General features: G+C 40.6%; 1 protein-coding gene across 2 annotated transcripts in view; it reads left to right on the plus strand.

Annotated features, from left to right (window-relative positions):
* The window catches only part of med13a (mediator complex subunit 13a), a 220,407-nt gene that overhangs the window by 66,278 nt on the left and 138,437 nt on the right, over positions 1-15,692 (plus strand). For both annotated transcript variants that reach the window (XM_072590029.1, XM_072590030.1), the window contains exon 4: positions 6,772-6,855. In XM_072590029.1, coding sequence (XP_072446130.1) covers positions 6,772-6,855 — 84 coding nt within the window. The remainder of the gene's footprint in view (positions 1-6,771; positions 6,856-15,692) is intronic.

Genomic DNA, 15,692 nt, shown 5'->3' on the forward strand with positions numbered 1-15,692 from the left:
GTATATTTTTTTTTAAGTAGTACTCATGTTAGCTTACCTTTTTAGTTTTTAACCTTTTTTTTGAGCAAAGGTGTAATACTTGTTATTCTGCGGTCCTTAGACAACATTTGAGACCAGAGAAGACTGAAAAGTTATTCTTAATGCCTCAGCAGTTTCCATTCTTGTATCCTTCCATATTCTTAAAAGCTTAACTTTCGGTCTTTTTGCTTTAGTAACTTTAAATATTGATAGCTTATCTATCCAATGTTTTCATATTCTCAGCTAGAACTCATTTTGCATTGTATTCTGTTGTATGGGTAGAACACATTATTTGTTTTTAAGAACCTTCACTCCCCACCTATTCATACATTAATTCTATAAATTAGATCCTTAATGAGACGCATGCATCATTTTATAATTAGAAGTTTATTTGCTAAATGTTATTTTTATTTCCTGGAGTGGAGTTTTACCTGTTTAACTTAATTTTGCCACTTTGGATACAGTTAAAGGCAAGCAGTCTTCTAATTGAAGACTAGGACATTAAGTGTACTGATTTGCTCCTTTGTCACTCAAAATTAACACTTGACCATAGGGGCATAGGTAAACTAGTGAGGGAGGATTATGAATACAAACAGCACTTTCTAAATTTTCAGTTTTACTTGGTTTTGGGGACTAGATTGGGTTGGGATATCTGGACGGCTTGGACCGAAGGGTCTGTTTCCATGCTGTACATCTCTACGACTCTATGACACTGATTTGGCAATTGAGAAACACTGTACAATTTGAGTGTCAGTTACATTTAATTATATTTAATTTACAATATTAAAACTGTCAAAATTAAAATAGTGTTCAGGCTTGGGCTTAAAGAAATTTGCCAGAAACGAGCCTGTTTCTGGCCTGTAATCAATCATCAACTGATAAGTTAGCATTTTACATGCAGGCCCGACATGTTTATAGGGTGAACATGTTAAACCACCTGACTAAATTAGTTGAATTATGCCAAAGATAGATATAGTATATAATTACAATTTATGATTACTCGTGCAGCACAATAGCTGGTCTTTCACATTCATATCTATTTTAAAATTGGAAAGGGTCCATATTCTCCCTAATGCAATATCGATTACAGCCTTAGGCGACTGTCTGTGTGGAGTTTGCATGTTCTTCTGCGTGGGTTTCCTCTGGGTGCTCTGGTTTACTCCCACTGTCCAAGGATGTGCAGGTCAGCTGAATTGGCCATACTAAGTTGCCCATAGTGTTAGTTGCATTAGTCAGAGGGAAACTGTTCTGGGTGAGTTACTCTTTGGAGGGTCGGTGTGGACTTGTTGGGCCGAAGGGCCTGTTTCCACACTGTAGGGAATCTAATCTAATTCATTTCTTTTGTAAAATGGTTTCTGGAACTATAAGCTTGCCCCATCTAAATTAGCTTGTGAATAAAATCAGAACGAAATTCTGCAATTTGCCAATTTTAACATGTCATCTTGAACCACCTGTTTGAGAATAATCTGGAATTAATATGCACAATTTACCTTTTTACATATGGTTTTCTATTTCATGTACTGCAGTGAGGTCACACCTTGGCTCTTCTTTCAATGCTAACAAGACCTAGATCTTTATCCAGATAACTTCTGACATGAGGGGTATTGGCTTCCATGACTCCATTTGTACCATTTCCTGCTTTTGGATGTCTCCTTGTGTGAGATCAGGAATTCTGTAGATAGTATTCAGCTATCTATGATTTGTATTATATACTGCATTGTATACTTTGGATGTTTGGCTGATGTGCTGCAACTGAAGAACTTTTGCAGATTTTAAAACTCTCCAATCCATTTAAAAATTGAAATTTTTGTCTGTTCTGATAGCGTTTCATTCACAAATAGGCTGTGGGATGTCTTGTTTTCTAGATTTCTGTTTTTAATTTACTTTCGGGAATTGATAGAGTGGTAGTCAGAAAGCTGAAGCTGCTGCTTCAATCCAAATTTCCAGTCTATTGTATACGTTACTTTAAAAGAATGTTCTGGCAGCAATTGGGACAATTTTCAAAAGGAGACCAAGATTTTGTCACTCAGAATAGAGATTAACATCGAGTGTTTATAAACTAAGCAATCTGAACAAAAATTTAAATGTCAGAATTTTCTTTTGCTCAATCAGGAATGGGAAGATTTGCAAGTGTTGGTAATCTAAACAAAAAATAGAAAATGCTGAAAAAAATGTGAAATTCACTTCTTTATATCAGAAAACCTTAGTGATGTTTTAGCCATATGATCCTTCCAGAATTTGGAAGAATGCTGCATGCATCTAAATGTTAATTTCTCTTAATATGTGTTGGTCTATATATTTCCAATAATTAACATAAATATGCTTGTCTCTATACTCCTGTCTTCCTCCCTCTGGAGTTAATCATTACTTCCTGACCTATTCATGGCTTACACATTTGTGCTTTGGCTAAGACAGTGTACTGGTGGGTTATGTTCAGGTGGGATGGGGGTTACTTTTGTCACTTTGTGTGAATGCAGTCTTGTTGTTGGTCTTCTAGTGAATGCACTGAAGCCGAATATCTCTCTCCCTTTTGCCTCTCCGTTCAGATTTACTAACTCAAAAGGAAAAAAAATGTTTTGTTTTTAAATAATGACAACATTTGAATTTACTGTCACATGCAGTCATGTGAGTACAGTGAAAAGTTTGAGTCGCCACTTACGGCACCACTTTAGGTACAGGTCATTCTGTTATAATGCACGTTTTTGTCAATGCGAATTCGCTATAACGCTGTTGACAAATTGAGGACACTGTTTCTAAAGAGCGAACTTTTAAAATGTGCATTGGCTGTAACACGATTACATTGCCAATATGTAACCGCTAATCGCGCTGTTTCTAAAGTGCAGTTTTCTTGGGGTTGCACAAGAGCACAACCACCACTTCATAGAAGAATTGGTAGTCATAGAAAAATTGTGCTTTAGAAACAGCGTTTAGTGTTAGTGGTGTAATTTCATTATAGCCAACATATGTTTTAAAAGTTTATGCTTTTGAAACAGTGTCCCCAATTCATCAACCCCATTATAGTGAATTTGCAATGATGAAAAGCGCGTTATAGCAGAATGACCTGTACAATATCCTGGGTATAAAGCAGAAAAATGAGGAAAACTAAGTTTAAAAAGATAAACATCATAGTCCATCTTACTAAAAAGTGGAAAAACAAAGAGACACAGTTAACAGTTCAGCACCCACAGTCCATAAGCACCTAACCATGCTGGGCTCCTCACAAGGGCTCACCCTTATCCCTCCCACTACTGAGGGCTGCCTGCTTTTTCTGCCTTGCAGCCTGTTCCTCTACAGCCACCGCCATGGAAAGCCTGTTCCTAATCCCATCTCTGCCCCAAGCTGCCTACTCCATTCTAACTGCCGGCCATCCCGGCTGCCTGCTCCCACTCTTGTGCTCGAGTAGCACTGTGGTACGGTTCCGGATCTTGAAGCCGCAATGCTGCTGTCTGCCTGAGTTCAGCACACCAGCTGCCTCCTGGCTGACTGCCAAAGCCCCCAGTCAGTTGTTTTTGCTGCTTTCTCCACAACCGAGCTCCCTCCAGAAGGTGAGTAGAAATGATAAAAACTAAAAAAAATTTACAAAAAATAAAAAAGCAAGCCAGAGGATGAGTTGTGGCTCAGAAACTATCCTCTGCTGCCATCTTGTTCTTACAACTTTGCATACCTGAGATGGGTGTGGTGCAAGTGACTAAAAATAGATAGTGTTCAAATTTGGAAATTATTCCTTTCCTCTCCTCAAACCAAACCCCAGGCCCCAATCCCCCAACAACAGGAGCCATCCTTCTTTGTGCTTCACTCAAATCACAATGTTCTAAGCAAATAACCTTTACTAAATTACAGTTACACTTGTGAAGCTAGTTACAGCAGTTATTGATTAGAAAAATTGGTTTTGATTGCATTTGAGATGAATGTAAAAGCCTTTTCATTTGAACTTTGTCAGCTGAAAGGTCATCTTTAACCCTTAGAGTCTTGATTCTGGCACATTAACAAAAGTCCATCTCGGCAATTTTTAAGAAAAAATTGGCAATGCATTCTGCATGCATCATTCAATAATTTATACATTTTCTTGGCAGAAACACTGGAATCTGTTCACCTTTATTGTGGACTGAAGATCTGCTTATAAAGGAAGCATACATTTTTAATAGCTCTTATGACTATCAATATGACTGCTGTACGGTTTCTAGTACTAATGTAAAATTACCTGCAAGCAAATGTATCCATATCTCTGTTGTTTTCTGTGGAAAAACCTGTCTTTGGGATTGTCTTCCTGCTTTGGCTTGCAGTAAGACTTATATGAGCAATGTGTGAGCTGGTACGAGTGGTCTATTTAGTTTTCATAGATTAACTGTGGGATGATGGCTGCTAAGTCTCAAATCCTTTAGAATTGATGCCTAGCTGCTTTGGTACAGGTGTGTTTCCCAGGTTGACGGTGGGAGCAGTTGTTCCTATTGTCTTGAAATAGGGACTTTCTTGAGGAAACTCTTCAATGGGGAGAAAATGATTGTCCTGTGTTTTTTTTCTTAAATTCATGGCCATGTTCTCCACTCAGTATTCCACAAGTCAACTTGAAGGAAAGGAAAAGCTCAGATTTCTCTTGCATCCAGTCGCTGGGTCTCACTGGCTTAACCATCTTGCATCTAATACAAATAAAAGCAAAACACTGTGAATATCAGAAATCCAAAATGGAAAGTTTCTTTCGTTTTTGCTGTTAGACCTGCTGAATTTTTACAGCATTTTCTGTGCTTGTATCAAGTACAAACTTTTTTGCACTTCTTGTTTCTCTTACTTCCTTTATTGCTAAATTCCATTCTGTGTCAGATTTACACTTTTTTTACACAGTAATGTATAGCTGTGATATCTGCAGTAAGGTTTTGATCTTCTCTACTTCAATATTATAAAAGCCATACCAGTGTTAATTATATTTGTTTTTACTTGCGTATTTTTCCCCCAGTGGAATTCCATATTTTTGTAGCTTTTCTTGGTTTCTCCCCCCCCCCCCCCCATTTCATTTCCATGCCACCAAAATTCTAGTTGTGAAGGTTTTCTGGTTTACAATTATCAGTAAAACTTGTTGGTAGGAATGTGGGTCGTAGATGAAGATAGGATTGTATTCTCGTGCTCCTCAATTGAATAGATTGCACCATTTGCATAAGCACAAAGCATCGCTGTTAAGGTAAAGAACTGGAGGGTGATTGGCATCCATGGACTGACATCACAAAACGTTTCTATTCAAATTAACCATCTGGATAGCACCAGCAAGATATCATAGCAGTCTGTGCTAACTCATTCAGAAGAGGACAGAGTTTATACACCAATAAGCTAATGGTTGTTCAATGGGCTAAATTTATTCTTTTAAGTAGGAAAGTCTTTCACATAGAATGAAGGCACTGTACTGATGTCAGGCCTAGCTTCAAATTATTTTGGCTCCTTATGCTGTAACTTTGAAGTTATTGCGTATTAAATGTTTCTATTTATATTCTGATTTATCAGTCCTATATGTTGTATTAGTTCCAGTGGTTAGAGGGAGCTGTTAATATCCAATTTCAAAAGTTGTCCACATTGTGAATTTACAATCCGTCTTCTAGTAATTTTCTGCAATTATTTTCACTGGGCACTGCTCATAAGCAAGCAGTTTATCCTCTGCCAACACTCAAAATGATCTTTTCCCCCCATTGGAAGAAGTTTTTCTTTTGCCTTTCTGCACTTTGGGCTGCTTATTCACTGCAAAGCACAACTGATGCATTTTGAAAGTGGGATTTGCCTTTGGGAAATTGCTGTATACTCCCTTATGCAATTTGTTCAGAGTTTTAACTTAGCATAGCAACATACAATTATAGGAATTTTTTTTCTGTAGTGAAAAGATCATGAGAAACACAAATGTTCATTTTCTCAGGAATGCTGTCTGCCTTTTCTTTTTAAATTGCAACATCTTGAAAATAAGTTGCTGTGCAGGCAACTTGAAGCAGTAACTACTGAAATAACAGAAGGCCTCTAGGTACCTAGGATTCCTACTCCCTATCCAATCTCAGCATATGCTATCTTAAACTGAAATTATTTAAGATCTTGCCTCCGTAGCCTGGTTGATTTTTATTTTTCAAACTAACACAAATCTAGACAGTTTGAGAAAATCATTAAAACAAGTGAGCAAGATCATCCTCTGGCCACCCTAATTTGCAGCTGTCAGTCTACACCACCTGTTGAACATTTTATAATATATTGGTGAACTTTTGTAGTATGTCTTTAAGATATAATGTGAAGTTTTTGAGAAGCTGACAAACTAAAACAAGTAAAAGTGATTGCATATATTCGTGAAAGCTTTTCAGTCTATTTTATGCATTTAAATCAATTAAGTAGCATGCTAAGTTGTCTTAATTTGAAGCAGAATATTAAATAACATTTTTACAATCATTCATTCATTTTCGTTTTGCAACACTTCCTTGACGTTTGCGTTTCGTTCTCTCCATGAAACATTTGAACCATTCTAAGGAATTTGCCACATGAAAGTAAATGAGAACTTGAATTAAATGTGTTTTGGGTCTCCCTTTCTAAAGGGAATGGTTAGTTGTTAAATAATGTCTATGTAATAAGCTTGACAGGTTGAGCAGGAGTTCACCTGACATTATTGAATTTCTTGTGTTATTCCTTTGTAGAAAAAATTGTTTTCACACATATGGTATCTTGAAGAAATTTCCCAGTGTTATAGTTCAGATGTTTTTTGATGCACAACTTTGTGTTCCCTTTCTTTCTTTAAAGGTGCTTGTTGAACAGGAACTTTGTGCGAATTGGAAAGTGGTTTGTGAAACCATATGAAAAAGACGAGAAACCGGTGAACAAAAGGTAAGAATGGTGATTCCTGCAGGACTACTTTATGTTTTTATGCAAATCCCTGAAGTCTTTGAGTTTGATATTTTGCATCTATATACTTAGCTTTGTGCTGAAATTTCTAATATTTCTTTATGCTTTTCCAGATTGTTTGTTTGAATCTGGACATGGCTGATTTCTGTAGTCTTCACAGTATCAGGTTAAATCTAACCTTTAGTCCTGGATGAGTTATTTCTTATTTGCCTGTTAGTGCACATATTTTTCATTCCTTGAATTCAAAAGCATTCTAAACATTGTGGGCCTCTTGAATTGTAATGGACTGCTGTTTCCCTCTCTTGGTGATGTGGATGATTTCCTCAAAAGTTGGTCGTCATCTACCACTCATTCAGTCAGGAATTTGAAAGCTTGAGCCAAGAAGGAAAAAAAACCCACATCTTTAGAATGCTGTCAATAGAAAATCTGATATGGATTGTGCTGGACTTGATCAACAGAGTTAAAGCTAGAAATAGTTTCTTCATCTTTTGGTCCATGTGGCAGCTGGTCTGGCATCAGCGTGTTTACAACTGGCATGTTTACAACTGGGCAGTTGCTGCAGCTGCACCACCTCTGTCTTTTCTTTGGACATATTGGGTGTAGCTAGTTTGATGTAGATGGTACTTGAAATATGCTGCTTGTCTTCTGTGGTGGTGGTGTGCAATGGGAGATGTTGCATGACTCTAAACTAACCTTGATGTTTGCCCTGAGCCAATTCTGCTTGGGGATTCTGTAATCAGCCATATAGGAAATATGATTTGCCTTCTAAGTTCTGTTTTCTGGAGGGTGATTTCCAATCTGCTGAGCCAAGCATGATTGAGGACGACTTTATTTGTGATTTTGTCCTGCCAGTGAATTTTTAATCTGGACTTTTTGATGTTTTTGGAAACATTCCAAACTTTTGATCTGTAGCATATCCAGGATTCTGTGTAATATGGCAGGGTAGCAAGAATGCTTAATGCCATGCTGCTTCCAGACTAGATAGAACGTGTTTCCTGGATGTGTGCAAGGGCATCTTCAATAGTTGCAACTCTTGAGAGGACACTGCTGAGATGAGAACTTTTTTGTAGCGTTAAGACTAGCGTTAAGACTGGTGCTGTCAATGGTTATGGTGATTCACAGTATATGTCGACTGCTGGCTGAAAGAGACTTTGTTTTGGAAACATTGTTTTGTGAACTGAAATTTCAAAGCTTTTGACAGCACTTGAGAATTGATGGGAATGAATAGGCTGATTGCCTGCTGGAATGACAAATGAATTGCATTTACTTTTCCTTGTGCTTTGGGTGGGTTACACCCTCTTGAAAGTTCATGGTCTCTAAAGTAGTAGACTCATTGGTCAAATGCTGTTTTCTGATTCCTTCTCCTTTTTGAGACAAACATAAAATGATTGTTTTCAAATGGTTCCTAGTTCAGTGTTAACCAACAGACTGTGACTAAACTAGAGAGTGTGGTCACTCTGGACTTCCTTTAGGATTGTGACTGAAGATTCTTAAAATATAATTGATTTATAGAAAATTCCAACAGAATAGGAATAACTCTTCGTTACTTAAATGTGTCTTTACACCAGGGTGGAATGGATATAGTGCTTGCTGTTGTGGTGTACGTGGTCATATGTGTTTGTGTGTGCTCATTTGGAGTTGTCATTGATCCCAAATTTTTGTCTGTGGTTTTATGGCATCTGTTCTTGTTCAGTCAAATCTACTTGAAAGAATGTCATCCAGATCGGTTGAAATTTAGATAATCTTGCCTTGGTTTCAACTTGTAAAATTTCAGTTTTCATTATGTCTGCATTGTAACATTTCACAAGAAATGTTGGAAATAACATAGAAAAATGGAATTTTGCCAATAATGCAATTATTCAAAAAGATCAAACAATTCAGAGTTATGATTAAACTAATTTTGGCTGAAACAAAAGGAGTTTTTGTGGGATGTGGGTGTCGCTGGCTGGCCGGCATTTATCTGTCTCTAGTTGCCCATGAGAAGAAGGCAGCTCACCACCATCTTAAATTGCTGCAGCCCACCTGCTGTGAGTTGACCCACAATGCCGTTAGGGAGGGAATTCCAGGATTTTGACCCAGTGACAGTGAAGGAGCGGCAGTTTATTTCCAAATTAGGATAAGTGACTTGAATTGGACCTTGGTGTCCCCATGTAACTGTTGCACTTGTCCTTCTAGGTAGAAGTGATTGTGGGTTTGAAAGTGCTGTTTAAGGATCTTTGGCAAATTTCTATTGTGCATCTTGTAGATAGTACACACTGCTTCCACTAAACCTGAGTGGTGGAGGAAGTGGATGCTTTTGGAATGGCACTGGTCAAGTGGGTTGCTTTGTCCTGGATGGTGTCAAACTTCTTGAATGTTGTTGGAGCAAGTGGGGAGTATTCCATCACACACATGACTTGTGCCTTGTAGATGGTGGACAGGCTCTGGGGTGTCACGAAGTGAGTTTCTTGCTGTGGTATTCCTAATATCTGACCTGCTCTTGTAGTCATTTCTTATGTGCTGAGTCCATTTGAGTTTCTGGTTAATGATAACCATGAGGTTGATGGCAGGGGATTCAATGATGATACACCACTGAATGTCAAGGGGTGGTGGTTAAATTGTTTCTTATAGGTGATGATCATAGCATGCCATTTATATGGCACAAATGTTACTTTTCAACCCAAGCCTGGATATTGTCCAGATCTTGTTGGATTTAAACATGGACTTCTTCAGTATCTGAGTCACGAATGGTGCTGAACATTATATCGTCATTGGCGAGCATCCGCACTTCTCAACATCATTGAAGAAGCCAAAGATAGGACACTACCCTGAGGAACTCCTGCACAGATGTTCTGGCCTGACCTCCAACAAACATGACCACCTTCCTATATGTCGGGGGGGGGGGGAAGGCTTGATGCTACGTTTGGTTGATTGCAGGTTTGATGTCAAAGTCTGTCACTCTCTCACCTAACCTCTGGAATTTAGTTCTTTTATGCATGTTTGAATCAAGATTGTAATGAGGTTCGGAGCTGAGTGGTCCTGTCAGAACCAAAAACCAGCATTGCTGAGCAGGTGTGTTTGATAGCACTAGTGATGTTCCCTTCCATCACTTTACTCATAATTGAGAGTAGATTTATGGGGCGGTAATTGGCTGGGTTGGATTTGTCCTGCTTTTTTTTGTATAAGACATACCTGGGTAATTTTCCACATTGTTGGATAGATGTCAATGTTGTAACTATGCTGGAACAGCTTGGCTAGGGCACTGACCAGTTCTGGAGCACACATCTTCAGTACTATTGCCGGAATGTTGTCAGGGCCCATAGCCTTTTCAGTATCCAGTGTATCCATCCATTTCTTGATGTCAAGTGGAATGAATTGAAATGGCTGAAGACTGGGATCTGTAATGCAGCAGACCACTGGAGGAGGCTGAGATGGATCATCCACTTGGCACTTCTGGCTGAAGATTGCGAAAGTTTCAGCCTTATCTTTTGTAGTGATGTGCTGGGTTCTTCCATCATTGAGGATGGGAATACTTGTGAAGCCATCTTCTCCAGTGAGTTAAATTGTCTACCACCATTCATGACTGGATGTGGCAGGACTGCAGAGCATAGATCTGATCCTCTGATTATGGCATCGCTTAGCTATGTCTTATCACTTGCTCCTAATGGTGTTTTGCATGCAAGTTTGGCTTCACCAGGTTGACAACATCCCTTCATATATGCCTGGTGCTGTTCCTGCCCTGACCTCCTGCACTGTCCATTGAACCAGGGTTGATCCCTTTGCTTAATGGTAATGAGTATGGGAAATGAGGTTACAGATTTAGCTGGAGTACAGTTCTGCTGCTGTTCATGGCCCACAGTGTTTCATGGATGCCCAGTCTTGTTGTTTTGAAGTCTGTCCCATTTGGCACGGTGATAGTGGCACGCAATATGATGGAGATCATTCTCAATGTGAAGGCAGGAATTTGTCTCCACAAGGACTGTACAATGGTCATTCTTACTGATAGTGTCATGGACAAATGCATCAATAGCCAGTAGGTTGGGAAGTATGAGGTCAAGTTTGTGTTTCCCTCTCCACCTGACTGCGCGCCTTATGACCTGAGGGCTCCTCCATTCACCGAATGGACTTCTCAGCATCCTCGGACATGGCAAAAGTGAGGACTGCTGATGCTGAAAATCTGAGTCTAGATTAGAGTGGTGCTAGAAAAGCACAGCAGGTCAGGCAGCATCCGAGGAGTAGGAGTATCCTCTGACATAGCAAGGAGCTGTGGGATTTGCCTCCTAATTTACACTTTCTGGTGCGCATCTTTTATTCCTGATGAAGGGCTTTTGCCCGAAATGTCGATTTTGAAGCTACTTGGATGCTGCCTGAACTGCTGTGCTCTTCCAGCACCACTAATCCAGAATCTGGTTTCCAGCATCTGCAGTCATTGTTTTTACCATGGTGACCATGGCAAGTCACTGCTCTGTGGACCTAGAATATTTAACAGTGAAATGCTGTCCATACTATTTGCCCACAAGTTCAGCTTCGCTGTCCTGACAGTGATCTAATACCACCCCATGCACAAATGAATAGTACACTTAACAAAGTATACAGTGCTATAAACAATTTTGAGGCAGAATACACCAAAGCCTTGTTCATTGACTTGATTGAAGTGACCAGCTACAATCTCAAGAATGTGGAACCAAAATTCCACCAACACATGACCTGTTCCATCAGAGCTCTGAACATCCTTGACCATTGCCACACAACCATAAAAAATGCCGACCACTCCATCCTTCATTTTGAAAAATCAGACCACAGCACTCTACTCCTTCTCCTAGCTTACAAGGAGAAATTAAAGCATGAAGACCCAGTACAGAAAGTAGAGCAGTGTTGGTTTGAGGAAACTGAAGCTTAGTGGATAGAAATTAGGATAAATCTTAGTTTATTATTTTCCATCACCAAAATGCTTCAAAGACTGGGCAAACCCCAGCTGACATTAATTAAGATGAGGTATCAAAACTTATTGCTCTCTGTTCTACATGACTCATCATCCAAACAGTCCATTTGGCCATATCATTCTGGTGCCTCATGTAAATGTTTGATTCATTTTTCTATGTCAGTACACTGAATGCTACTAACTTTAGGAAAGAAAATCACTTACTACAGTTAGAAAGCTTGAATGCAAGAGGAGACATCTTCAAAGCATAAAGTTGTTTAGTAATTAGCACAGGACAGAGGAAATGCAACAACTTGTGAATGGTGAAGCCCTAAGATTAGATGAAAGTGAGGACAGGTCATGAGGGTAGTGCCGAGTTGGAAGGTTGGATCTGGGATAAGGTAGGGGGAGGGGCAATAAGGAAACTGGTGACATCTGCATTGATGCCATGAGGTTGGAGGGTCCCTAGGCGGAAGATGAGGCATTCTTTCCCCAGGTGTTGGGTGATTAGGGAGTGATAATGTAGGCAGCCCAGGACCTGCATGTCCTTGGCAGAGTGGGAGGGGGAGTTTGAAGTGTTCGGCCACGGGGCGATGGGATTGGTTAGTGCAGGTGTTCCGGAGATATTCCCTGAAATGCTCTGCGAGTCGGTGTCCTGTCTCCCCGATGTAAAGGAGACGCATTGGGAGCAATGGATACAGTAATAACGTGTGGAAGTTCAGGTGAAATTGTGATGGATGTGCAAGGCTGCTTTGGGCCTTGGATGGGGGTGGAGGGGTGGTCGGCTCCCAGGAGGACTAGTTCCACCACAGAACACACCAGATGGCCACCTCCAATAAAGACTGCAAATTCCCCTCCCACGTGGTTGATGCCCTCGAGCACATCTCATCCACTTCCCGCACTTCCGCCCTCGAAACCCACCCCTCCAACTGCAACAAGGGCAAAAACCCCCGGTTCTCACCTTCCACCCCACCAACCTCCATACAAATCGCATCATCCTCTGCCATTTCCGCGACCTACAAACTGACCCCACCACTAGAGATATATTTCCCTCCTCCACACCCCATCCGCTTTCCGTAAAGACCGTTCCCTCTGTGAGTCCCTTGGCAGGTCCACACAACCCCCCCCCCAATGCCACCGCAGGAACTGCAAAACCTGCACCCGCACCCGCACCTCTCTTCTCACCTCCGTCCCAGGGCCCAAAGGAGCCTTTTACATCCATCAGAGTTTCACCTGAACGTCCACACATCTCATTTACTGAATCCATGGCTCCTTATGCGGTGTCCTTTACATTGGGGAGACCGAACGCCTACTCGCAGAGCGCTTCAAGGAACATCTTCGAGACATCTGCACCAACCAACCCCACTGCTCCGTGGCCGAACTCTTCAACTCCCCCTCCCACTCCGCAAAGGACATGCAGGTCTGGGCCTCCTCCATTGCCATCCTAACCACATGATTCTTGGAGTAAGAACACCTCATCTTCCTCTTTCCTCACGAAGGGCTTTTACCTGAAATGTTGACTCTTCTCCTTGGATGCTGCCTGACCTGCTGTGCTTTTCCGCACAGTCAGGTGTAGTCCCTCAAACCTCGATGAGAAAGCTGCGCCTCATATGTCTTGTTTACTGGGAATTTAAGTGCTTGAGATGTTTTTACTACGTTAAAGCTCCTATACAAATGCAAGTTTTTGTGCATAATTTAAGTTGTTGTTTGCTGTGCTTGTTTTGCAAGACTAGCCAACTGTAATGGGGGAGGAAATTGCTGTTCCAGCTGGATTGTTTTAAAAGCAAAAATTGCACAAGCCATGTTTCCTTGTACTTTAATATGAAGACAGAAAAATTAAAGTTAGGAGAAGACATAGGCTTTTCTATTAACAGCTTAAAGGACCTATCTATGAGGTTACAAGCACTTATTGCCCATCCCTTAGTGCCTAGGAGAAAGTAGTAGTGATCTGTAGTCTTGAGCCACTGCAGTCCTTTGGGTGCAGGAAAACCCACTTTGTTAGAGAGTGAGTTCCCACAATGTTGAGTCAGTGACGGTGAATGAGTGGTGATATAGTTAGAAGTCAGGGTGGTACGTGGCTTTGGGGAGATGCTGCAGGTGGTGATATTTCTGTGCATCTGCTGACCTTAGCCTTTGGAGATTGTAGAGATCAGCAGTTTGCAACTACTGTCAAAGAGCTTGGGTGAGTTGCTGAAGTGCATCTTGATATGCACTGATGGTGAAGGGAATGATTATTGAAGGTGGATAGGATACCAGTAAAATGAGCTGCTGTATTCTGGGTGGTAGGCAGAAGTGGGTTCTGGAGATTAGAGTCAAGATTAGAGTGGTGCTGGAAAAGCACAGCAGGTTAGCCAGCATCCAAGGAGCAGGAAAATTGGCATTTTGGGGAAAAAAGCCCTTCATCAGGAATAACCGGCCATTCCTGATGAAGGGCTTTTGCCCAAAATGTTGATTTTCCTGCTTCTCAGGTGCTGCCTGACCTGCTTTGCTTTTCCAGCACCACTCATATCCTGGATGGTGTTAAGATTTTTGAATGCCTTATCGTAGACAGACATTTGGGAGGCAGATGGTGAGTCACTTGCCACAGAGCTCCTACCTTCTGACCTGTCCTTGTAGCTGTAGGATTTATATAAGACTGTAAAATGTTCCAGCAGAAGTAGAAAATTTTGCCCCATTGAGTCAACTCTGCCTTTCGATGAGATCATGACTAATCTGATAATCCTCTACTCCACTTACCTCAATAAGCCTTGAAGAACTTTTACTAACTCGTAGTAAAGAATTCTATAGACTCGCTATCCTCTGATAGGAAAAACAATTCATGTCTTAGTTGCGTGACGTCTTACTCTGAGATCACGCCCTCTGGTCCTTAACCCTTCCCCCAAGGAGAAACAATCTTTCTGCATTTAACTTAAGAATCTTATGTTTTAATATGGCTTAAACTTTATTCTTCTAAATGTCAATGAGTGTAGGTCCAACCTACTCACCCTCTCCTCATTAGAAAATATTTCCATATGTGGAGTTGGCCTAGTGAACCTTTTATGAATTTATATAGATGATTTGGATTTGGGGTCCATGTGTAGGGTGTCAGAGTTTGCAGATGACACTAAGATGAGTGGCAGAGCAAAGTGTCTAGAGGACTGTGAAACTTTGCACAGGAATGTTAGTAAGTGGGCAAACATTTGGCAGATCGAACACAATGTTAATGAATGTGAAGTCATTCATTTTGGTAGGAATAACAGTAAAAGGACTATTACTTGAATGGTAAAAAGTTGCAGCATGCTGCTATGCAGAGGCACCTGGGTGTCCTTGTGCATGAATCACAGAAGTTTGGTCTGCAGGTACAATAAGTAATTAGGAAAGCAAATGGAATTTTGCCCTTCATTGCTAAAGGGATTGAGTTTAAAAGCAGAGAGGTTATGTTGTAGCTATACAAGGTGCTGGTGAGGCCGTTCCTGGAGTACTGCATGCAGTTTTGGTCTCCTTACTTGAGAAAGGATGTAGTGGTACTGGAGGGAGTGTAGAGGAGGTTCACTAGGTTGATTTCGGAGTTGAGGGGTTTGGCTAATGAGGTGAGACTAAGTAGACTGGGATTATATTCATTGGAATTCAGAAGAATGAGGGGGGATCTTATAGAAACATACAATTATGAAGGGAATAGATAAGACAGAAGTAAAGAGGATGTTTCCACTGGCAGGTGAAACTAGGACAAGAGGACATCGCCTCAAGATTAGAGGGATCAGATTTAGGACTGAATTAATAAGGAACTTCTTCACCCAGAGGGTTGTAAATCTATGGAATTGAATGCACAGTGAAGTAGTTGACAGTACTTCAGTAAACGTTATTAAAGCTAAAGTAGATTTTTTTTAAACAATAAAGGAAGCCAGGGTTATGGTGAAAGTGTGGGGAAGTGGTTCTGAGT

The sequence above is a fragment of the Chiloscyllium punctatum genome, chromosome 19, assembly GCF_047496795.1.
Source record: "Chiloscyllium punctatum isolate Juve2018m chromosome 19, sChiPun1.3, whole genome shotgun sequence".
Classification (NCBI taxonomy): Eukaryota; Metazoa; Chordata; class Chondrichthyes; order Orectolobiformes; family Hemiscylliidae; genus Chiloscyllium; species Chiloscyllium punctatum.